This window comes from Colletotrichum jinshuiense, chromosome 5, assembly GCF_051148585.1.
Source record: "Colletotrichum jinshuiense chromosome 5, complete sequence".
NCBI lineage: Eukaryota > Fungi > Ascomycota > Sordariomycetes > Glomerellales > Glomerellaceae > Colletotrichum > Colletotrichum jinshuiense.
The window spans coordinates 868,210-889,387 of record NC_139312.1 but is presented as its reverse complement, the minus strand read 5'-3'; the positions used below and the strand labels follow the sequence as shown (position 1 = coordinate 889,387).

General features: G+C 54.4%; 8 protein-coding genes across 8 annotated transcripts; 4 read left to right on the top strand and 4 right to left on the bottom strand.

The window, feature by feature from the left end:
* Positions 1–732: 732 nt before the first annotated feature.
* On the top strand, positions 733–1,845 carry EsH8_V_000240 (DNA-3-methyladenine glycosylase II; the record flags this gene model as incomplete). The annotated part of the gene is made up of 1 exon (XM_083272756.1): positions 733–1,845. The coding sequence occupies one exon, from the start codon at positions 733–735 to the stop codon at positions 1,843–1,845; it is 1,113 nt and encodes a 370-aa protein (XP_083125471.1).
* Positions 1,846–6,904: 5,059 nt separating this feature from the next.
* EsH8_V_000239 (uncharacterized protein) lies at positions 6,905–8,225 on the top strand (the record flags this gene model as incomplete). Its single annotated transcript, XM_083272755.1, has 3 exons — positions 6,905–6,959; positions 7,026–7,881; positions 7,937–8,225. The coding sequence occupies 3 exons, from the start codon at positions 6,905–6,907 to the stop codon at positions 8,223–8,225; spliced, it is 1,200 nt and encodes a 399-aa protein (XP_083125470.1).
* Positions 8,226–8,955: 730 nt separating this feature from the next.
* On the bottom strand, positions 8,956–10,785 carry EsH8_V_000238 (G-patch domain-containing RNA-binding protein; the record flags this gene model as incomplete). The annotated part of the gene is made up of 5 exons (XM_083272754.1): positions 8,956–9,051; positions 9,117–9,200; positions 9,289–9,977; positions 10,048–10,539; positions 10,605–10,785. 5 exons carry the CDS (start codon positions 10,783–10,785, stop codon positions 8,956–8,958), a joined length of 1,542 nt encoding a protein of 513 aa, XP_083125469.1.
* Positions 10,786–11,581: 796 nt separating this feature from the next.
* EsH8_V_000237 (acyl--CoA ligase) lies at positions 11,582–13,303 on the top strand (the record flags this gene model as incomplete). The annotated part of the gene is made up of 4 exons (XM_083272753.1): positions 11,582–12,124; positions 12,184–12,220; positions 12,269–13,137; positions 13,199–13,303. 4 exons carry the CDS (start codon positions 11,582–11,584, stop codon positions 13,301–13,303), a joined length of 1,554 nt encoding a protein of 517 aa, XP_083125468.1.
* A 383-nt stretch (positions 13,304–13,686) lies between these two features.
* Positions 13,687–14,184, bottom strand: EsH8_V_000236 (uncharacterized protein; the record flags this gene model as incomplete). The annotated part of the gene is made up of 1 exon (XM_083272752.1): positions 13,687–14,184. The coding sequence occupies one exon, from the start codon at positions 14,182–14,184 to the stop codon at positions 13,687–13,689; it is 498 nt and encodes a 165-aa protein (XP_083125467.1).
* Positions 14,185–16,205: 2,021 nt separating this feature from the next.
* On the bottom strand, positions 16,206–17,779 carry EsH8_V_000235 (uncharacterized protein; the record flags this gene model as incomplete). The annotated part of the gene is made up of 6 exons (XM_083272751.1): positions 16,206–16,358; positions 16,408–16,593; positions 16,643–16,856; positions 16,907–17,073; positions 17,129–17,514; positions 17,566–17,779. The coding sequence occupies 6 exons, from the start codon at positions 17,777–17,779 to the stop codon at positions 16,206–16,208; spliced, it is 1,320 nt and encodes a 439-aa protein (XP_083125466.1).
* Positions 17,780–18,511: 732 nt separating this feature from the next.
* On the top strand, positions 18,512–19,039 carry EsH8_V_000234 (ribosomal protein P1; the record flags this gene model as incomplete). Its single annotated transcript, XM_083272750.1, has 4 exons — positions 18,512–18,580; positions 18,660–18,737; positions 18,799–18,934; positions 18,993–19,039. The coding sequence occupies 4 exons, from the start codon at positions 18,512–18,514 to the stop codon at positions 19,037–19,039; spliced, it is 330 nt and encodes a 109-aa protein (XP_083125465.1).
* A 647-nt stretch (positions 19,040–19,686) lies between these two features.
* On the bottom strand, positions 19,687–20,826 carry EsH8_V_000233 (ubiquitin-related domain-containing protein; the record flags this gene model as incomplete). Its single annotated transcript, XM_083272749.1, has 3 exons — positions 19,687–20,326; positions 20,451–20,670; positions 20,742–20,826. 3 exons carry the CDS (start codon positions 20,824–20,826, stop codon positions 19,687–19,689), a joined length of 945 nt encoding a protein of 314 aa, XP_083125464.1.
* Positions 20,827–21,178: the final 352 nt, after the last annotated feature.

The following is a 21,178-nucleotide window of genomic DNA, read 5'->3' as shown; positions in this document are numbered from 1 at the left end:
ATCCAACTTTACCCCCCCCGTAGGCTGGGTCGACTGGCATCAAGTGGCGGTTGATAGCATGTCTGTGCAGGTAGGTAGCAGGAGTCCAGCGCCTCGGGGAGAACTTCGGACGACTGGTATCATAATTTGGGTGGAAGACTGCAATGGCACAGGCTGCCTCTCCATCTTCTTGGGGCCGTGTCCCTTGCAGGTAAACCGCCGCTTGGAAGCGCTGAAGGTGCTTCATCGGACGACAAACGGTATTAAGTAAGCCGGCTCACGGCGTCCAGAGCATTAGGCAGGTGCCGTGTTGATCCAGACCTAACATGAAGTACCTTGAGACCGCCCCAGAGACTGCAGATGACAAAGCAAGGGCGGCGGCTGAATCCTGCCTGTTGCTGTGAACGACAACGACCATCATCGTAGACAAGGAGTGCTTTTTTCCGCAAAACATCTCTTATCACCAACACAGGTACTGGATTTGAGACCTCTAAATTTTCAATTTCCCTCTCTCCGTTACAACGTATCATACATAATTTCATTGGTTTCCGAATGAGGCTACAAGTGAACTGGCGCCCACCAAGTTCATCCAGGTATGTACGCGTAGTTACACCTCTTGTACGCTGTTTGATACTTACGTCGAGTAGCTTCTTCCTTACCTCTGGCTGCCTACGATTCACTCACAACTCACTTCGGCACTCGCAAACTTACACTTTGCCAACAACGTCGACATTGGCGATACCTGTGACAAACATGGCGACCCGACGCTCAGCTCGACTGAGCGCCCAGACAGACATCACAATCTCACCTATCACGATCGTCGCCCCAGCCAAGCAAAACCGGAAGAGGAAGGCCCCGGTAGAACTTACTACTTCAGTTCCGTCTTCGGACCCTATGACTCCCCCGAGAAAACGGGGGCCCAAAGCCGCCGTTGCCACGCCCATACCTCCGCCAATAACACCCACGCCGAGCGCCGTGGGTATTATTGCCGAACGCGCCAACGGAACGGCGAAGCCCAAGACGAAGGCCGTCAACCGGCTCGCCAACCCCAAGCTAACCAACGCTCCTGTCATTTCACCCGAGACCTCGCGGGTGATCACGTCTCACGCCGCCCACGCCGCATCGCCGTCCAAAGCGCCTAGTAAGGACTTCTCTGGAGGCGCTACAAAGCCGACAACGACAGAAAATATTCTCGAAGAAGCCTGCCGCCATCTCATACAGGTCGACCCGCGTATGAAACCACTCATCGAGAAGAACCCGTGCCGTGTCTTTTCGCCCGAGGGCCTAGCCGAGAAGGTTGATCCCTTCGAGAGCCTCTGTAGTGGCATCATCTCTCAGCAAGTCTCCGGCGCCGCCGCAAGGTCGATAAAGAACAAGTTCATCGCCCTCTTCACGGACGGGTCCGACTCGAAGAGGTTCCCCCATCCTTCGGAAGTGGCCGCCTGTCCTATCGAGCGCCTACGCACGGCGGGCTTATCGCAACGTAAGGCCGAGTATGTAAGGGGTCTAGCCGAGAAGTTTGCCAGTGGCGAACTGGGCGCCCAGATGTTGGCCGACGCCCCCTACGAAGAAGTACGTGACAAGCTCATCGCGGTCAGGGGCCTAGGGCTGTGGTCTGTCGAGATGTTCGCCTGCTTCGGGCTGAAGAGGATGGATGTCTTCTCGCTGGGGGACCTCGGCGTGCAGAGGGGCATGGCGGCTTTTGTAGGACGGGACGTAGCCAAGCTCAAGGCCAAGGGCGGCAAGTGGAAGTACATGTCCGAGAAGGAGATGGGAGAGATCGCGAGTAGGTTCGCGCCCTACCGCAGCGTCTTTATGTGGTATATGTGGAGGGTTGAGGAAACCGACATAAGCACGCTGGAGTAGCTGGCAATTATTAGACCATTCTAGCCAGAATCAAGCCCACTCTTTCAGATCTCCGATGTATCCATCTCGAATATCGCGAAATTGCAGATATACCAATTTGGCATGTGGAGTTCCCCAAAGGAATACGAGTCCCGTTGACACGAGCTTTTGACCCTGAGCCCGTGCTTAGATGGACCAAAAGGAGCAAAAGGTTTCTCGACGAAGCTGCCCAGGACGAGAACGAGTCATATTAGTCTTTTTGGACAGAGATGAGCAGACGGGATGGCAACTCAAGAGAGTCCTCCCATGTCAGTCCCTCGGCTCGGACGATTTGGGCTGATCCCAACATGCGCAGGCTTTCAATTCTAGCCTTGCACGACGGCCAAAATTAGACGTGCAGCCCAGGGTATCCGGGCGAGTCAGCAGACAGCCCCAGCCTTATGTCAAGCGGTGCAGCTCTGTCCGAAGTCTGAGGCGTTGCGGGTTGAACGACGCACGGCACGAGTGCCGCAAACAGATGGCAACTCAAACGAGAAGTCTGCAGCGTATATTTCCGGCGGGCCCCAGAGGCAATACAGTAAAGAAATAATTGTGAATATCCCCACGCAGTCGATGCAGGAAGGACCGAGTGCTATGTTAAACGTGCGTCAGCCAAGGGTATCGATGTTTGAGGTCTCGTCGCAGGATGGACTCGTCGTCGCAATAGGTGCCAATGGCAGAGGAATCGAGCAGTGATGGGTATTGGCTTCACAAGACCCAGTGTATAGTATGTCGGGGTTTTGTGATTCAACGGCATAACTAGATAAAGACGTTAAAGGGAGAGATTTAATCCCTGGGCGATCTACGCCACCGCTGTATGGAACCAAGACACAGCACGGGATTTTAATGGTGGATTGGCCAGTCATGATGTAGACCAGCCGTGATGGATGGATGGAAGATCCGTTGTTCGAATCTTTGGTGTCTGCTAAGCTCTTGTTTGGCCAGCGTCGTTCCGTGCCGTTGACGGTTGCCAGGAACGGCAGGCCATTGTAGAGCCAGGCCAAAAGCCTGGAAGCTCAGGACATCCCCCCTGCATGCAGGTCTTCAAGATTGGGGCGCTCGGATGAGGGCGGATAAACCGGGGGAAGGGGGTACCACTAGCGTGGTACGGACAGGCAAATAGGCCGTGAACTTGGCACGACGTCTAAAATCAAGACTGGCATGTGGTAGGTACCGTATTATGATGATGCGTAGCAGCGGCGCAATTTAGCAGTGTTGTTTTGCTTGTTTTCTTTGCCTTTCCAACCTCGTATTCTCTGCTGGGTAATGTCGGCTGATGAATGAAAGCGAGCTTGCTGGTACGTACATGAGCGGACAGAGAGGCGAATTTCGGATGGCGAGACAGACCGTTGGCTGTTGGGGCGAAAATGGCAAAGAAAGAATGCCATCGAGTCAATCCAAGTCTGAACCATGGTCTCGGCACGGTATCGTAGCAGAAGAAGCGCGGGAGTGAGCCTGAGTTCCGACCACTCAGAGCCGATGGCGCGGTCGTGAGCTGCTGAAAAACCCGTGGGCCGCACAAAAGCCCCACCCAAAACCCCGACAACTGAGAGACAAGCGGGAGGCAAATAGTCGTCAGCACTCAGCCGCCTCTCGCTAGCTGGCTGTATGTATCGTGAACATGTTCTGGCGCATTTTTGATGGGAGTTTGACGTCGGTGGAAGCCGGTGTATACTAAAATGTAGATGTGGCTGGCGATGCCGAAGTGTCGAATACGGTTGGTAGTGATGGCGATGGTGGGTGAGGGTCGTATCGCCGTGGTTGGTGCCGGGTATGTACTCCGTCCCATCCACCGCCGCACTGTCGCATCACCACTGCAGATTTGATGATTGGATTGACTGGCAGGCCGATGCGTGCAGATGGACTGCAGGATGAGTGCAGATTGCCAATGGACGGCCCCCCCGTCCGGCCCGTCAGTACCAAGCCACGGACGAATGGCGACACCCCATGTAGAGTGTCCAGGCCCAAAGACTCCTGTCGGACGCGTCGCGCTATCTGCACAGCCAACTTTGTTGCCCATGACTTCCAGTCGCAATCAAGGCCACCAGCCCAGGGCATGATTTGATATCTGCAGGCGGGTGCTATCTGTAGATTGGGCCGAAGTTTCTAATCCTTACACTTGGTTGCTTCTTCGCGACAGGCTTTGTCTAGCCTAGGCATCGGTCCTGCCCATCATCATTATTCGAATGGTCGAGCAACTGCGTCATTGACCGCTGCGGTCCTTGGTGGTGCTGGCAGTCCTGAATTGACGAACAATCAATCTAAATGGTAGACCGCTCGACAAGATGAAACATTTTGTGGGTGGATAGCATGTGGTTTTCGCGCTGGCCGGCAGTACTGTGCAGCATCGAGGTACTTGGCACAGATTTGGCACCATTTCTGACCGAGTTTTTTTAGCCCTGGGATGGAGGCCGTCTGCCAGGCGAGGCGTGCAAGGAAAAAGGCCGAACCGCAGATTGATTACCAGAAGTGGCCTGGCTCGGGAGCTTCGGTCTTGATTGGTGCTGAAAGGGGAATGGGAGTCCTTGAGTTGTGACACTTCCAACGTACCGCGTAGAAGAATTGGGCCTCAGGCGCTATTGACCCTCTTGAGGAAAGTCTCAGACTCGCATCAGTGGACACCGGTCAGTTTCTCACGTCTGACCTGGCAGGGCTCCTTGGGGAGGGGATAACTGGAGAGTGGGAGAGTCCGTCGGCCAATGCCATGCCCGCCCATCTCCATCTCCATATCAAGGGCTGACCTTACTGTGCAAGGTAGAGTGCTGTAACGTATGTAAGGTACAGACAACGATAGGTGGGGCTTGGTGTTGACTTGTGCGCTGTGTTGTTTGTTGTTTTATCGGTCGTCCTGCCTCGAATGCACAGCATCAGTACGCAGTAGAAGATAGTCAAAATATGGAATCCATACATTATCTAGAAGGGTTGGATCGGCCGCCCTAGCGCATTAACGTTTGGCAGACTTTTCCTCGGCGCTTAATGGAATTAGAAGATGGACCCAACAGCGCTGGAATTTTGCTCGCGCGAGTCTGCATGTTCGTCCTATGTGCACTATCAGTAGAAACACCGTCTTTTCAAGCCCGTCAGTCAGTCGATTGCAGAAGCCTGTTGATGACTTGCTACTGCCCTCCGACTCGATGATTGCTAGCCAGCCAGCCGGCCAGCATTGGAACACGGCGGCCACTGTTCACCGGAAGTCCTTCTCTTCGGTTGCAAGGGACACCCCCTTTTCACGACATCCACCCCACACCCCACTCTTCATATCAACCCCTTGCCCCTGTACTAGTGCGAAGCAGGAGATGGATGCTCCAAAGTGGTTCCCGATGGGCGGAGCTAGGCCAGAAACCAAGACCTTCAAATCTCGCCAGAACGGTAGAAACAGGGTTATTTGCCATGGCCCAATGGGTCCCGGTTTGTGTCCATAGCGATTCCATCATCACTCCCAATCAGTCGTTCAATATTTGCTGCAGGCCTTTTTATCCATCTGGTTGCATTAATTCTGGAAAGAATTTCCATATACCCCCAACCCAAAGCCCAGAGTCGGCAGATAAACTACAGCAAGGCGTACATAGTAAAAGGGGGGTGAGCCGGGAGGCGTGTTTGTACTTGGCAAAAGATAGACAACGTTCCTTCCGAAAACCCACTGACTGCCGCCAATTCCATCGTCTCCCATCAATCAAACCGCGGACAGACGTCGTCTGCCAGTTGTCTGCCAGTTTCTGAATGATTTGCGACACTCTCCACATGGCGGCAGGTCACGGAGCGTCCGTCGACGCCGTAGCACATTTAGTGTCAGGTACATGCAACGCTGCCCGTCTCAGTCCGTCAGCGCCGTACCAACTAGAGCAGCAAGTCGAGCTGGATGGAATCAGCCAAGTACGTAGTGGCCGTGGCTCGTGGCTAGAAAACACCACGCCGTACCAGATACTAGTCGGTGCCAACACAAGCGCATAGCACATTCGTCCCAATGATGCATGATACAATCCGCCGAGCACCAGTCCATTGCCTTTCGGCTCTCCCTCCCTCCCAGTTCAGCCAGTCCAGGTCAAGCCGGCCCATCCCCCGTCCAGTCCTGACCACACCCCTCGCCGGCCCTGGTCCCTGTCTTGGTTACTTTGTACCCGCAGCGTGCACCACGAATAGCAGCGTGATAATTGCCTTGACCCCCCTCTTTCGGGCCCCCCCCTGTCTCCCTCTCTCCCCCCTTCTCTCCAAGAGTGTTTCCCCTTCAAGCCACACCCTCCCGTCTCTACCAGTACCTTCATAGTGCCACTCTACGCCGGCGCACCACACAAAGTCCAGTCACATCCCTTCCTCCCCCAGATCAATTTCTCCCTCTTCCTTTTCCGTGACAGCTTCACTTCTGTTCGTTTTGACCTTTAATTCCTGTCTCTCGTTCATCACCGTACGCTCAAAGGTTCCCGTTTTCTGCCTTTGGCTTCCTTTTCTTCACCTCAAGGAAAACAAAAAGAACAACACATACACACACTCACACACACGTGGATAAAGGTACGTAACTGCCGTGGAACGGTGCGAAGAAAACACAACGCAAAAGGCAGTAGGCAGGTGAAAGACGCTGCCAATGCTCGGCAAGAAATCTCCATCCACTGCTTGCTGTGTCTTGGAACTCGTCTGCCCGCTCTTCACCTCCTCCTGCCCCAAACCTGCCCTCCAAAACATCCCTTGCTACCACCTCACTTCCCTCGACTCTTGCCGCTACCAACCGTTTTGCCATCGACGACATTAGAAAAAGGAGGCATTGGCAGCTACCCTCAGAAACACACAAGAAACACCCAGGCCCCATACCCAATCCACCTGACCCCGAAGGCTTGACTTCGTTCAATTCTCTCCCCTCTTCTCCCACTTCAATCAACGTCGCGTTTTTTGGAACACCGCTTCAGAGTTATCGACCTGGAGTAGCTTGCTCCGACTCGAACCCCAAATCAACTGTTTCCATTATCTTTCCGTCGAACCACCACCGCGAGCCATTGTTTCTCTATACAACCAAGCTGACCCCGAAACAACAGCGTACAGATCAATCACGATGTACTCCTCCAAGCTCATCGCCCTTGCGGCCCTCGGTGCCGGCGCTGTGTCCGGTAAGTCTCGTCCTCTTCTCTGCCCTGAATGGGGGACATGAACCTGACCGCGATGCGTTTTTCTAGCCCAGAGCACCAGCCTCTGCGCCTCGGCCACCGTCACCATCACCGATGCCGCCATGGCTACTAACCTCCCCTGCACCACCATCCAGGGCTCCGTCCAGATCTCCGAGGACATCACCGGCAGCGTCAACATCAACGGCCCCAAGACCATCAAGGGTGACTTGATTGTTACCAACGTCACCGGACTTGTTGGCCTCGTCAGCTCTACGCTCGCTAGCGTCGAGGGCACCTTCAAGATGCAGGGTCTCACCCTCCTCTCCGACCTCCGCTTCACCTCGCTCACTACTGTCGGCTCCATCGACTGGGTTACTCTGCCCGCTCTCGGCTCCCTCGTCTTCGGTACTGCCGGTGTCACCAAGGTTAACGACATTCTCATCAGCGACACCTTCCTCAAGAGCTTGGACGGCCTGAACGTCGCCTCCGTCGACTCCCTCCGCATTAACAACAACAACCAGCTGGTCTCCTACAGCAACCAGCTTGCCAATGCTACCAAGACGATCGAGATCAACTCTAACGGTCCCGACCTGGGTATCACTCTGCCTAACCTCATCTGGGCCGGTGACATCATCATTGCCGATGCCGCGAAGGTCCAGATGGACTCTCTTGCGGTCGTCAACGGCTCCATCAAGTTCGACAAGAACACCTTCACCGAGTTCATCGCTCCCAACCTGACCCAGACGACTGACGGTGATGTCTCCTTCATCAACAACGTCGAGCTTACCAACCTGTCTCTCCCCCTCCTGACGAAGACCGGCGGTGGTCTGACCATCCAGAACAACACTCTGCTCCAGAAGATTGACGGTCTTCCCAAGCTCAAGCAGATTGGTGGTGCTGTCCTCCTCCGTGGTAACTTCACTGAGTAAGTATCCCCCTCCACTCGAAGCACTTTTCCTAATGTCTAACCACTATAACAGTGTCGAGCTTCCCGCTCTGGAGGATGTCAAGGGTGCCTTTGACACCCAGTCCACTGGCGACATTGACACCTCTTGCGACGTCTTCAACAAGATGGAGGGCCGCCAGATCCAGGGTGACTACAAGTGCCGCAGCAACAACACCAAGGCCAACGAGGATGGTAACAGCGACGGCGGCAGCGCTGGTGGCTCTGGCTCCCAGAACGGCTCCGACGGTGCCGCTGGCATCGTCTCTGTCAACACCGCCATTCTCAGCGTGGCCCTTCTCTTCGGTCTGGTTCAGCTGTTGTAGAGGACTGGTGCCGGAAATACGGGCTCGGATAATGGTGGCGTTCTCTATACATCTTTCACTGTTTGTGCAATTTCTTTACTGCAATTCTGTCTTAACAGCTTGCGAAATCCCCCACGCATTCCCTAGACTGGGAACCTCCTACGTATAGGAGAACCACTAGATTTAATATTGGACGATGGGTCGAGATGTACCAAACCCTCGTCGGCTTTTCACTCCCTTTGGTGTGAAAAATCAGGGCACCAACAGATCAACGCGTCGCGTCGTTTCTGCCAAATCGCTCGGCTCCGGCCAAGTTGCACTTGATACCTACCTGGACGATTTTGTGAATAGGATTAGGGGTGGCAAAGTCGGGAGCTTGGATGATGTGTATCTAAACATGAGAGCGAGCATTGGCAGAGACGTCGTGGATGGAGGCGTGAGGCTGATGGGGCAAGAAAGGTGGCCAGGCAACGAAGATAGAGAGGGCTGTAGCGTGTATCGAGGATTCATGATGTGTATACCTTTTTCATTTTAAACGTGTTCATTGAACCATGCGGTCTCCATGTGACGTTGTGTGTAGGGTTGAAGAATAATTTGGAGCTAGACTGCCGCAGCACATAGCCAACAAGTGTGGTGCATTAGCGCGTTGACCGTTCGGTGACATAAAAGCGCCAAGTCTATGGATTACGGGCAGAAGTTGTATTGATTATACGTCTGGGACAGTTTGATGTTTATGACGCTATGCTCTACACTACCGATATATGCCTCTCTCAAACTTTTCCGTATCGTAGAACTTTGGCACCACGACATTACCATTGAAGACGCGCCCATCAAGTTCGTTGACGGCCTGAATACCGGGCTTGTCAGTTGCGTTTAGGAGAGATAGTGTGAAGTGGGTAGGCAGGAACTTACACGAAGCGCGGAGACTTGGTCTGTAAACCTGATGAAGACTTGCCGGTTCTCCACGTCGATGTATAACCGCTCAACACGGCCGTACTGTTGTCGTACACGACCCGTTAGCATATGAAATCTTCCGATTCCCGCCAGAGGCGAAAACGGGGGGTGGGAGGTCGTTCCCACTTACCCTCTCGCCACATTCCTCCCCAATCTCTTGTCCGAGACCATTCGCGATCTCGCCCTGCAGGTCCTCCATGTTGTCGAGCATCTGCTGCAGGACGATGACCTCGCTCATAGGCCCGCCAAACTTGCCACCTTCGCCATCGTCCTTACGCTTTCCGCCGAGGACCTTGGCGCGGTTCGCCGGCTCGGCCCAGCCGCCACCCTCGGCGTCCGACCTCTTCTTGCGCTTCTCGACCTGCACCCGCAGAGGGTTGACAATGCCGGACTCGTCGGCACCGAGACCTGAGCCTTTCGTCCAGCCGTATTTGCTCATGAGGCGCTGGGCAAAGCCGGCCTGGCCAGGACGGCTGGAGCGGGGGGCGGGTTCGTCGTTCGAGAGATTTTGAGCGGGGGAGGCGCCGAGGCCGAGGGTCGGCGGTGGGGACTCTGCCTCGAAATCTTCGTCTGCCTTGTCTTGTGCGACGGCCGCCGCCGGGGTATATCGGACCGGGGCGCGGGATATAGTTGCCGCGTCCGGCGGGGGAGGTTGGGGGATTGGATCCGAGGGCGGGGGCGGTGCGGGTGTAGATAATGCCAAGCGGCGGGAATAGGCGTCGTCGCCAGTTGCATCTTCGGGGACTGGAGCAGCGGGTGGTGGTGGCGAGGCCGGAGGTGGAGGAACGAAGGAGTATTCGGGCGGAGGCGCAAATTGGTCTATCATTGTGTAAGTTGTAGTCCGCCTCCAGGCACGAAGGCGGTTGTATTCGGGGGAAAGGGAACTCACTTGTCGTTGGCCTGCGTTCCAGCTCCTCCTCGCTATCGTCACTCAAGCTCCTGTGTCTTCGGTGACGGTAGAGCAACCTCTTCCAGTCCTGTATTTCGCGTATGCGCTCGTCGCTACGTAGATATTCCTCGACGTTGGTGGGCTTGGTCGGGTCGTAGATGTCGTCCCAATTTGTCTCCGCCGGCTGATCGTTGTGGCCCTTCTTCTTCTTCTTCCTGCGACCGCCGCGCTGGTATGCGCCTCCGCCGCCATTGCCAGCTGCTCCGCTCGCTTTGTACCGCCATTCGTCCTCTTCTGTGGCGGCCCAGTCTGCAAGGGTGCTCTTTGGCGGCGGTGCTTGCGCCTGGGCACTTGTGGAGAGTGCGGATGCGGATGCGGGTGAAGGTGCTGCTGCTGCTGCTGCTGGTGCTGTGCCGGGTATCGTCTTGGGGAAGGTGGCTTTTGGTTTCGCGGCTTTAACTTGTGGTCTGCGGATGGGCTGGAAGCGTAGGGCTGGAGGGGTGTAAGTCTCTTGTAGGAGGTGGAAGACAGGGCAGCTTAGAAGGGCAACGGGATACATGGGTCTATGAGTTTCTTCGCAGCGGCTTCATCTTTGGCATCGATGACTGAACCATCTTGATTGTAGCGGACGGGCGCGCTGGAGATTGTGGCCGAGGAGTCGGCAGCTGGGTCGAGGAGGTTCGCGTAGAGTGACAGCCCTCCTCGCGCGGGAGGAGGTGGAGGAGGTGGCGCTGCCATTGAGCGGGAGTTCAATGCGATGGAGGCTATTTCAAGGCTTCTTGCTCTAATTATGCCTCTTTTTGGAAGGGTTCAGAGCTCTGTTTCGTGACGGCCGCGTGTTGGCAGCGGACATTCCAATCGTCGCAAAGAAAACGACAATGCCTTCTCAGCCTGGTTCGCAAGGCGAAGTTGAAGCTGGTGGGAGCTGTGGACCCACCCAGCTGCTGGAGAACGTGCACCTGTAATCCACTGCTCTGCTGCCGTTATTCCGTCAAAAGGCGGGCCCTGGCCGCTGGGGTTTCAGCACCTTAAGCACTGGAACCCACCCCTGCGCTTTCCGGCACAGCGCCCAGCCCGCCGCTCAAGCGTATTTCCTCGGGGACCGGCCATCTGGGCATTACGTTGGAGGCGGGTCTAGAGTGCTTCAGTGGGCAAAAAACCGACCGGGGTAATCCGGCTTGTCCCAGGCTGGGCTGGCCCCGAGCACATCATCGTCCTAGTCAATTCCCTATCAGTCGAGGATTGTGCCTCGGATTTCCATTTCCAACGTTGCCCTGTAATCTACCTCTCTTTTTTCTCGCCGTTGAACGGAACTATATCTAAGAATTCCAAGTGATTCTTCTGCTCTCTGCGCGGCAAGCCTAATTCATATTCTGTCTGCATCACTAGACCGAATCGTTTATCTGATCCTACCCTCCCCGACTCTACTCCGAGCTCGCTGGTGGCCGCTTCTGAATTGCCGTCCAGCCGCATAAATCACACCTTGTCCTCCAATAAAGAGAGAGAGAGACGTCCTCCCTGCAAGTGCGCAAACATGGCTTTGACTCTCCAAACCGCTATCAATGGTCCGGCCAACTCGACGGCTGTCATTGTGCCGTCCAAGTCCAATGCTCTCACTGTCACTTACGGTGACCTGGTGAGGGAAACTTCTTCCTTCCAGCAGAAGCTCGCAGCCATTGGCATCACTCACGGCTCTCCCGTCTCTATCGCGACTGTCAACTCATATGAGTTCATCGTTTCCTTCCTGGCTGCCTCTTGGCAGCGTGGCATTGCCGCGCCCTTGAACCCGGCGTACAAGCAGGAGGAGTTTGAGTTCTACATCGAGGATGTCAAGTCTGCCATCGTGCTGGTCCCGAAGGGCGCCTATGCCGCTGGCGCCCCCGCCGTGAAGGCTGCGAAGAGATTCAACGCTGCCGTTGCGGAGACTTACTGGGATGAGACCAAGAAGGAGGTTGCGCTGGATGTCAAGGACCTGGGCCAGCTCAAGGGCAAGGGATCTGAGAAGGTGTTGAAGGCCGAGGTAGACGACGTTGCCTTGGTTCTGCACACTAGCGGGACCACCTCCAGACCCAAAGTTGTAAGTCACATATCCATACTCATCGAAGGCCGGGGTCTCGATGATCTAACATCATTTAGGTTCCCCTGACGCACCGTAATTTGACCAGAACAATGAGTAAGTTTGAGCCTCGTGGTGGCGTGATCCCAAACTGACACAGCTCAGAGAACATCCAGAACACCTACCAGCTGACGGATAAGGACCGCACCATGCTGGTTATGCCTCTTTTCCACGTACACGGTCTCCTCTGCGGTCTGCTGGCTCCTTTGGCCTGCGGTGGCTCCATGGTTGTCCCGAACAAGTTCTCCGCAGCTGAATTCTGGGGAGACTTCATCGCCCACAAGGCCAACTGGTACACCGCTGTGCCTACCATCCACCAGATCCTCCTCAAGAACCCGACGCCCAACCCCCTTCCCCAGATCCGCTTCATCCGTTCTTGCTCCTCCCCTTTGTCGCCGACCGTCTTCCACCAGCTCGAGGAGACGTACAAAGCCCCCGTGCTCGAGGCATATGCCATGACCGAAGCAGCCCACCAGATGACTTCTAACCCCCTCCCCCCTGCCAAGCGCAAGCCTGGCACCGTCGGCCTCGGACAGGGCGTTGAGATCCGCATCCTCAACGACGAGGGCGACGAGCTTGCACAGGGCCAAGAGGGCGAGATCTGCATCAAGGGCGAGAACGTCACCAAGGGCTACCTCAACAACGAGAGCGCCAACGCCTCCTCCTTCACCAAGGGTGGTTTCTTCCGCACTGGCGACCAGGGCAAGAAGGACGAGGACGGCTACATCATCATAACGGGACGCATCAAGGAGCTCATCAACAAGGGTGGTGAGAAGATCAGCCCCATCGAACTTGACAACGTCCTCACCCGCCACCCCGCTGTCTCTGAGGCCGTCAGCTTCGCTATCCCTGATGAGCTGTATGGCCAGGACATTGGTGTTGCGGTTGTGCTCAAGCCGGGACAGCAGCTGAAGGGAGATGACCTGAAGAAGTGGGTGCTGGAGAAGCTGGCCAAGTTCAAGGTTCCCAAGAAGGTAAGGCTGATTCCGTTCTCCCACTCCCTATGGTTGTGTGTTAGACTAACGAGGTATCCAGATTTACTTCACCGAGACGATGCCCAAAACGGCAACCGGCAAGATCCAGCGCCGCATCGTCGCTGAGAAGATGCAGCAGCAAGAAGCACCCAAGGCCAAGCTGTAAACTCTGTATATTGGCCGCAGCAAACTAGACCTTTTTCCTAGATGGATGTACAAGAGAGCGCTCGTAGATCATTCCCGTCTAAAGATTTTGTTTGGAGAAGAGATATTTTAGATACCTAGAGAAATAGGATAGAGGGATTTCCAATACCTATAAACGCCGTCGCATATGGGAAATATACACATTATAGCGGGCAAAGCCTCGTGATCCCGTAAAGCAATGCCGCATTCCAGACCCATGAGCTATGTCATAAAAATAATTCCCGTCCCGCTCATCCCGTCCATTTGTTGACCTGCCGCCCCTTGCACCAACAACGACTGCGCAATCAGGAGCTTCCCAGACGCCATTTCGAGAACCCTTAATTTCAAATTCAACACGGAACAACCTCAGTCGTAGTGCCCTCCCTCATCCTGATCGTCGTCGTCAAGATCAGGGTCCTCGCCCTCCTCAGCGTCGTAAAGCTTCTTGGGCGGCTCCCCGTTCTGCGGCGATCCGCCAGAGGCGCTCCTAGGGATGATGCTCTTGGGCGTCACGGCGTGCAGTTCAACCCAGCAGGACACGCCCTCGGGGGTACTCCAACTCACGGGGTTGACGTCACTGGTCGCCGCGGCCTCGTCGCCGAGTTTCACACCCTGTTCCTGGCCCAGCTTGCGCGCCTCAGCGTTTGCGTCTGCGAGACTGGCATACACGCCCAGCACGGTGGTGCTCGAGGTCTCGTCGTCTCCGTCCTTGTAGAAGACCAGGGCGACGGCGTGAGGGAACTCGCGGCGCGCAGGCGGGAGCGCAGAGACGGAGGTGCGCTTTGCGGGCGGAGGCGAGTTTTGGACGGCGCTGGTTGAAGAGGCGGTGCGCTTGTGCGCGGATGTGTCTTCGGTAGCGGACATTTGTCTGATTGTCATTGGCGCCGTGTGTGTGTATGTGTATTTGGCCGGTGTTTGGTGATGTTTAGAGTTGGTGAGAGTCGATGTCGGTCGATATCGAGTGGTTTGTAGGTGAGCTGAGATAGAGTGAATTTGGGGAATGTAGTTAATTGTGAGACCTTAGTCGGTGTGATTGGTTGCTAATGGCTACAGATGATGGATGCAAGGGAGAGCAAGATCATGCAAGGCCTCTTTAAAGCCTCCCAATCGCCTTTATATGAAATGTCGCAATCTGATGAGTGATTATATGACTGATATCATTAGATATGGCATAGATGGAGCCCGCTCGCGCTTCCTCGGTGCTGTGTAAGCCCGCCTGGCCCTCATGTTCCCCGTGCTACGGTGACTGGGGAGCTGCTGGCCTGACATGGATCGATGGCTCGGTGGAGCGGCACATCACAAGACGGCTATGTAAGGTATCCGCAGGCTCGGCTGGTCCGATGACCGGCGCAGCCGTCAAAGTGCGATGACATGCTTTTGCTAGAGGTGGAGGGGCGCAAAAGGTACAGTACCTCAGCGGGGGGAGTTCGCGGCTGAGTTCAAGTGCGCGAAGTGCGCGAAGAGCCGACTGTAGCCAGCTAGCCCCGCTGCGTTCCCCAGTGTTGGGACCGGAGCTGCAAGCTTGGACGGGAGCCCTGGAGCCGGGAGGAATTTTTATTTTTATTTTTATTATATTTTAGAGCGTGACCGAGGAGCACCGGGGACCGGGGATATGGGTGACTCAACAACACGGCGTAATTTTCTTGGTTCTCCCTCACAAGATTGCCAAGGTGGAATCTGAACGGAGACCCAGCAGCTCTCGCCCCTCAGTTCCTCAACCATCGCGGCATAACCACATTCCCGCCCTCTTCCCTCATTCAGGCAGGCTTACGGCATCCATGGTTGCTATGAAGGTTCTTCTGGAATAGAAGAGCATCGGACTGACGAGTTTGACGGGGCCAGGCGTACCGGCCAGGGGTGGGTGCGCCGCAGCCAGACCCTTCCGACCGCCTTGTCCTTGTAAGCTGCAGCAGATGGGGGCAGCCGGTGGCCTAGGTTCTTTTTGGGTCCTGGAGCTGGAAGGGCGGGAGATATGGTCTCCATGACGTCGGGGCTGGCAACATTCTAATTGCGCAGTGTGTTAAATTCTCAAAGCACAGAACTGTCTTGTACAACCTCGGTCTTCTTCGCTATCTCCTTCAGCCTCCAGCAGGATAACTCGCACGGTATTAGGATGCCGCTCGAGTGCTTTCCTTCTCGTCTGTGGGGGGCATCGGAGGGTTCCTCGGAACATGGCCGGACGACGGTTCTCGTCAGCGGCTCCGCTAGGCTGGAGTAGGCAAGAGATCTCAATGCCCAACCCTGGGAGATGACCAGATGAGTCTCTCAAACCTATCCTTGTTTGATCGGTTAACTATGAGGATCAATGTGCCTCGTGTGCATAAGGTAGGTGCTTGGGATGCATCTGTTGCTTGGGTATAACCTGCCCTGCATCGTAGTATTTTCCGTCATATTGCGGCTTCGAAGCAGTACCATTGAAAGGGAAATGACGTATCTTTTCGCATCCGCAGGAAATCATGGAGATGTCAAGAACGGCGTATATATGGAGAATTGTGTGTTTGGGATCTCTCAATAGAGTCAAAACATGGTCTCCGAGTTTTTCGTTGTCGATGTGCTATCCTACTGCTTGCACTACACAACAGCAGTTCAAATGCACTTTCAGAAAACCCTGAGCTACAAAGATAACGCCAGGGCCGCCGCACTGTCATCGACCAAGGTGCCATCCGAACTTTGGCAAAAGCTAGAGCCCAAGCTCAAAAGTGATGATAAGCATGTCATTGGTCCATATCTGAATACACTTGAGTTTGCCTCGTCCTGTTTATCTCTCCCATTACCTATACTGCTGTCCTGAGAGTCCCAGTGGCCAGTCAAAGGACAACAAGTCGGCTCTCATGATACAATCGCTAGTCCACTTACGCCAAAACAAACAAGACTGCTGCTCAGGCCTATTTATCAGCCTGTTCTTCAGCAGCCACTCTGAGTTCGTAGTTGAGATCGAAACACTCGGCAAGAAGCTCGCTGACACTGCCCTGGCCTTCCGGAATATCGTCGTTGATCATGAATTTTCCGTCTTGGCGCATGTTGTCAATCGAGTGAAGCTGCAACTTGTGTCAATATAGTCTCAGTTCCTAGGCTGCCGTGACGCACCTTCATGCTGTAGGGATACAGCTCCCTGACAGACTGAACACCCCCGCTGTTCTTGACCTCAATCAAGCATCGTTTGAGCGTCTGTAACTGATTATATATCGGTAGCAAGGCTTCCGATACCGGTTCCGACGATATCATTAACGAGTAGATGTAGGCATAGCTTCTTCTGATGAGATAGAGCAACGTCTGCCAAGCACGTCAGTTAAAGCTAGTACTCAACAATACATTAACTTACGCGCTGGATGTATAGTTCCATAGGTTTGCCTTCGTCGTCAAGCCAATTGCCGTCGATTCTGCTCTCGTCGATCTTGTCTAGTTGTCGCTGGAAATCGAACAGATCCGCCTCACGGAGAGACCATGCCTGTGTAATTGAGAGCTTCTCCAACTCGTTACGAATTCGAAATAACACGTCGTATGTAGGCTTGGAAGATTCGGGAATCACTCCTTTCCTAAGGATAAAGTTAGTCCTGTCTTTCCCATCAGGGATTTCGTGGCATACCTCTCAAGGACAACCTCTGACCACTGAAGACATTTCTCCAAGAGTGCAGACAGCTCATCGCTTCCGGCCGGAATCCTTCCATCCGCAGTTACTATCTTGCCATCCTTCCTCTTCTCGTCGATTTCTCGTAGCTGAGCTTGTAGCTTCTGGACTTCCGACGGCGAGAACTGCAACGAAGTCAGATATAGTGTTCCATTGGTCCCTCTGGGTCCCGCAACATACCTTAGATCGTGTGTTTGCCAGAGACATGGATCTCAAGATAGAGATCAGCTTCTCGTAGGTTTTCGGCAAAGGGTCTTCAAGTCGGTCGAGTCGTTTCTTGAGATGCGCCAAAGACTTTTCGCAAAGCTCTAGCCTATTGGATAGCAAGGTAATGATGTATGGTGAGTATTCAGGTTCTGTAGCCTTGACATTTTGCCCTAGCTTCGTCAAGGTGTGTGAAATGCTCTCCAGGTCTTTGGCGGAGTACAAGTCCACTTCGGTAAGGTGATCTAGGAGCCTCTTGATTGTAGACGTCAAGGCATATGCAGCCGGAGCTTCGTTGTTACGACCGATCGTCATGAAGAAGAGAGAAAGAAGTTGGAAGCAGCTCTCCAGCACCCTGTCCACTATAGTTCGGGTTAGCCGTTGACCCCGCACAATCAGACTGTAGTGCATACCTCTGTTCTCCTCCCTTCGATCAGACGACCGAAAATCGTTGAGCTGACGAACCTGCTCAATCGTCTCGTCGTACAGCGGAATGACATCCTGGCTGCGAATGTAGTTCGTGCGATCCTGTCTCAGTAGCTGCAGTTTGTCACGAATTGCGACAAGCTTCTCGAGAATCTCCTTCTCGCGGGCGTCCCGCGGAGGGGGGCACGTCGGGGTGTCCATCTCGCGTGACGTAATTTATGTTGGGCGCTGGTTGCTGGGAGGGTTGTGAAGTTGGAATATGATTGATTGACGGTAGTTCGCGATCATGGACGGCCAAGGCATGCACTTCTCGCGTTGGATGTCAATACCCTTGCAGGTCTGCCAATGGCCCAACATTCAGCGAAGCACGGTAGCGGGGTTCGAGATTCAAGGTTGCCGCAGTTAGAGTCCGTTTTTTGGTCGTCTCCAGCCTGACTGAGGGGGTCAGAGTTGAGTTGTATTGGTAAGATATCTGGTGACAAAGACCGTTTGTCTGCCGTGACATCCGCAGATATCCGTACGTATGTAAGTAAATGCGGATGATGCTCGTCACCCAGCTTGTCCGGAATCCAATGGAAAGGCGCACGTCAACGCTTGTGATAGAGGTGGGGGACTGACTTGCTTGGAAGGGCGAATCGAGTAATCAATGTGGGGCACGTCCCAAGTGGCACCCGACGTAGCGGGGCAGACATGCCCAGGACGTCGATCCGCAATTCTATTGGCTCGCGCCTCCAACCAATCAAAAGTCTTAAAGAGAGGCCCCGGAAAGTGACTTTAACCGAAACCGCCGAAAAGTTCAATTAGGTCTTGAAAGCCCTGCTCAATTTGACTCGGTGGATGACTTCGCGATACCATATTGACCACTCCTTCGACAACCATACTCACCATCCGCGAAGTCAACCTCCAGTCGCAAACGCCCCCAAATCAGTCACAATGTCGACCGCCGAGCTCGCTTCTTCCTACGCGGCCCTCATCCTCGCCGATGATGGCGTCGAGATCACTGTGCGTCACCCGCGACACACCCCGCCACGAAAATAATATAATTCGAGATGGACGAAAACTAACAACGGTGGTTTCCTAGGCCGACAAGCTCCAGACCCTGATCAAGGCTGCCAAGATCGAGGAGGTCGAGCCCATCTGGACCTCTCTGTTCGCCAAGGTACGATGCGGCAAAATAAACTAGCGATTCGACGGACAACGAAGACTGATTTGAGGAATAGGCTCTTGAGGGCAAGGACGTCAAGGACCTGCTCTCCAACGTCGGCTCTGGTGGTGGCGCTGCCGCCCCCGCTGCCGGTGGTGCCGCCGCCGGTGGTGCCGCCACTGAGGCTGCCGCCGAGGAGCCCAAGGAGGAGGGTACGTTTCAACTCAACGTCCCAGTATGGCATGATACATTGACTAACACCTACCACAGAGAAGGAGGAGTCCGACGACGACATGGGATTCGGTCTCTTCGACTAAGCGATTTCCTGAGACGATTTCCTTCCCTTTGTATTTCAACTGCATGGATCCGGGGGTTCTACGATTCGCGCGATCATAAAGGATTGGGTGGAGGCACGATATCCTGCTGCCTGGACAGAGTAGCTCTCATACGATAATGTGAAGACGCTCTCTACGCGGAGTTCACTGGACATCCTCAAAAAATGAAAGTGGAATTTGGCATGCTTTGAACATACCGGGACACGCGCGGTGCCTGAATTGGAGTGAGCCTTGGACGTTGACATGATACACCACCAGCTTAAGGTAGCTTGAGTGGGAATGGCTTATGACTCTAATATTGGTTCCTTCACCCTCGTGACATTTGATCAGTGCTGGTCCTCTACATCCCTACGGCCATACTATGCCACCTCAGCTGGGTTCGTCGACCGAATTTCATAAGGCTGCGGGCACCGAGGTTGACATCGAGGATTGTAAAGGGTAGGACTAAAGACCGATTTCATTCTTTATTCTCATAACGTATGATGGACGTCGTTTCTCCTATTATGCTGCACTCTCAACGCCGACCCATGCATCTTTGCTTGCCTCTTCACTACCCCTCCCCTTCTTCAGGTGCCCCAACCCTCATTACATGTAGAACTGCAGCGCCGAGGGTGGAGAGTACCGATGACTTATTTGACAATGAGGACGGCGCTGGGCGTGAGACCCGCTTCCTTCAAGGTCTTGCTGAAGTCCGTATGGCCCTCGAACGTCTTCCTGGGGAAGGTCGTTGAGAAGCTGGTTACCTCGAGACTGTTCTCCGACTGTAGCATTTGTGCCACTTCAAACAGCGTGGTCTCCGCGGGTAGCGTCTTCAAAACGTTGCCGCCTGACGTCTGAAGTCTAAGCCTAGCCTCGTTATGGTTTGCGGTGGCCTTGGGGGCGGAAGACGCTGCCACGGGAGCTGGTTCGGGGGCCCTCCCTTCTCTTGCGGCTTTGGCTTCTTCTGCTTTGCGACGACGCTCCTCCTTGTCGGCCTCAATCTTGGCCTTAATGCGGCGCTTCGCCTCCAGGTCCTCCTGCTTCTCCTGACGCTTTTTCGCGGCCTCCTTGATCTGTTCCTTGCGCTGCAGCTCCTCTTTGATTTCCTGGCTCTCCTTGGTCGCCTTCATGCGGATCTGTTCATTGCGTTTGGCGTCCTCCTTGTCCCGCGCAGCAATCTTTGCCTTTTTCTCCTTGAGTTGCTCGCGCAATTCTGCCAGCTTGATCTTCTTCTGCTCGTCAGTCAGCGGAGCAATCTCCTCTGTTGACTCAGAGAAGTCGGTATGGTCTCTATTTTCTGGCGTCAGCATTTGCGTATTTGTATGATAGTAGCGGCGCTGATGAAGGGCAATGATGCCGAAACCGGCGAGTATATATACAGGGAGGCGATGATAGCAAGGGCGGGAGAACCTACGTCTTGGTTGCATGGTATGAAGCAGTGTCCTGGGACTTGAAGCGCTTGCCACACTCGTTGCAGACGAGCGACTTTGCGACACCAGACTCAAGGGCGTCAATGTTGGCCTGGACTTCATCTGCGTCGTCCTGGTTTTCCTTGGCCGTCTTGCTAGCGGCAGCAGTGAGCTCATCGAGAGGAGTATCCTGGTTGGCCTCGAGCCACTCAAGAGCTCCATTTACTGTTAGTGATGTATGTCAGTAACCTCATCATGCTTGCGAGTGTGGGAAGGTGGTATGAAGTGGCACTGACGGTTTCCAGTCTTCTTCACTGCTAGCTCAGCTCGGGCTTTCTCAAAGCCCATGGCGAGCAGCTGGTCGAGATCTGACTGGGTCATCGTGACTGCCGGACAAGGAATGGCGGGGTTGTTGGTTGATGGGAATGAATAGCCGAGTGATGAGATAACTCGACTAAGTACAGATTGTGGTGCAGAAGTAGTCTTGAAAAAGAGGTTGGGCGATATTTTTTTTGTCCAAACAATCGAAGTCTGGGTGAGTTCGTAGCTAAGGACTGGCTCGTTCGTCACGCAAAAGAAGGTGAGTGAGGTGTGCACTGAGTCGTTGCTCCCGTTTGTGAGACGTCATCTGCAGGTGCCTTCGTCGAAGGGCTGTGGAGGGGCTACAGTGGCTGGAGCACGGGAGGGACCGAAAAACACGGACTATGGAACCCAAACAAAAAATAAAACACAT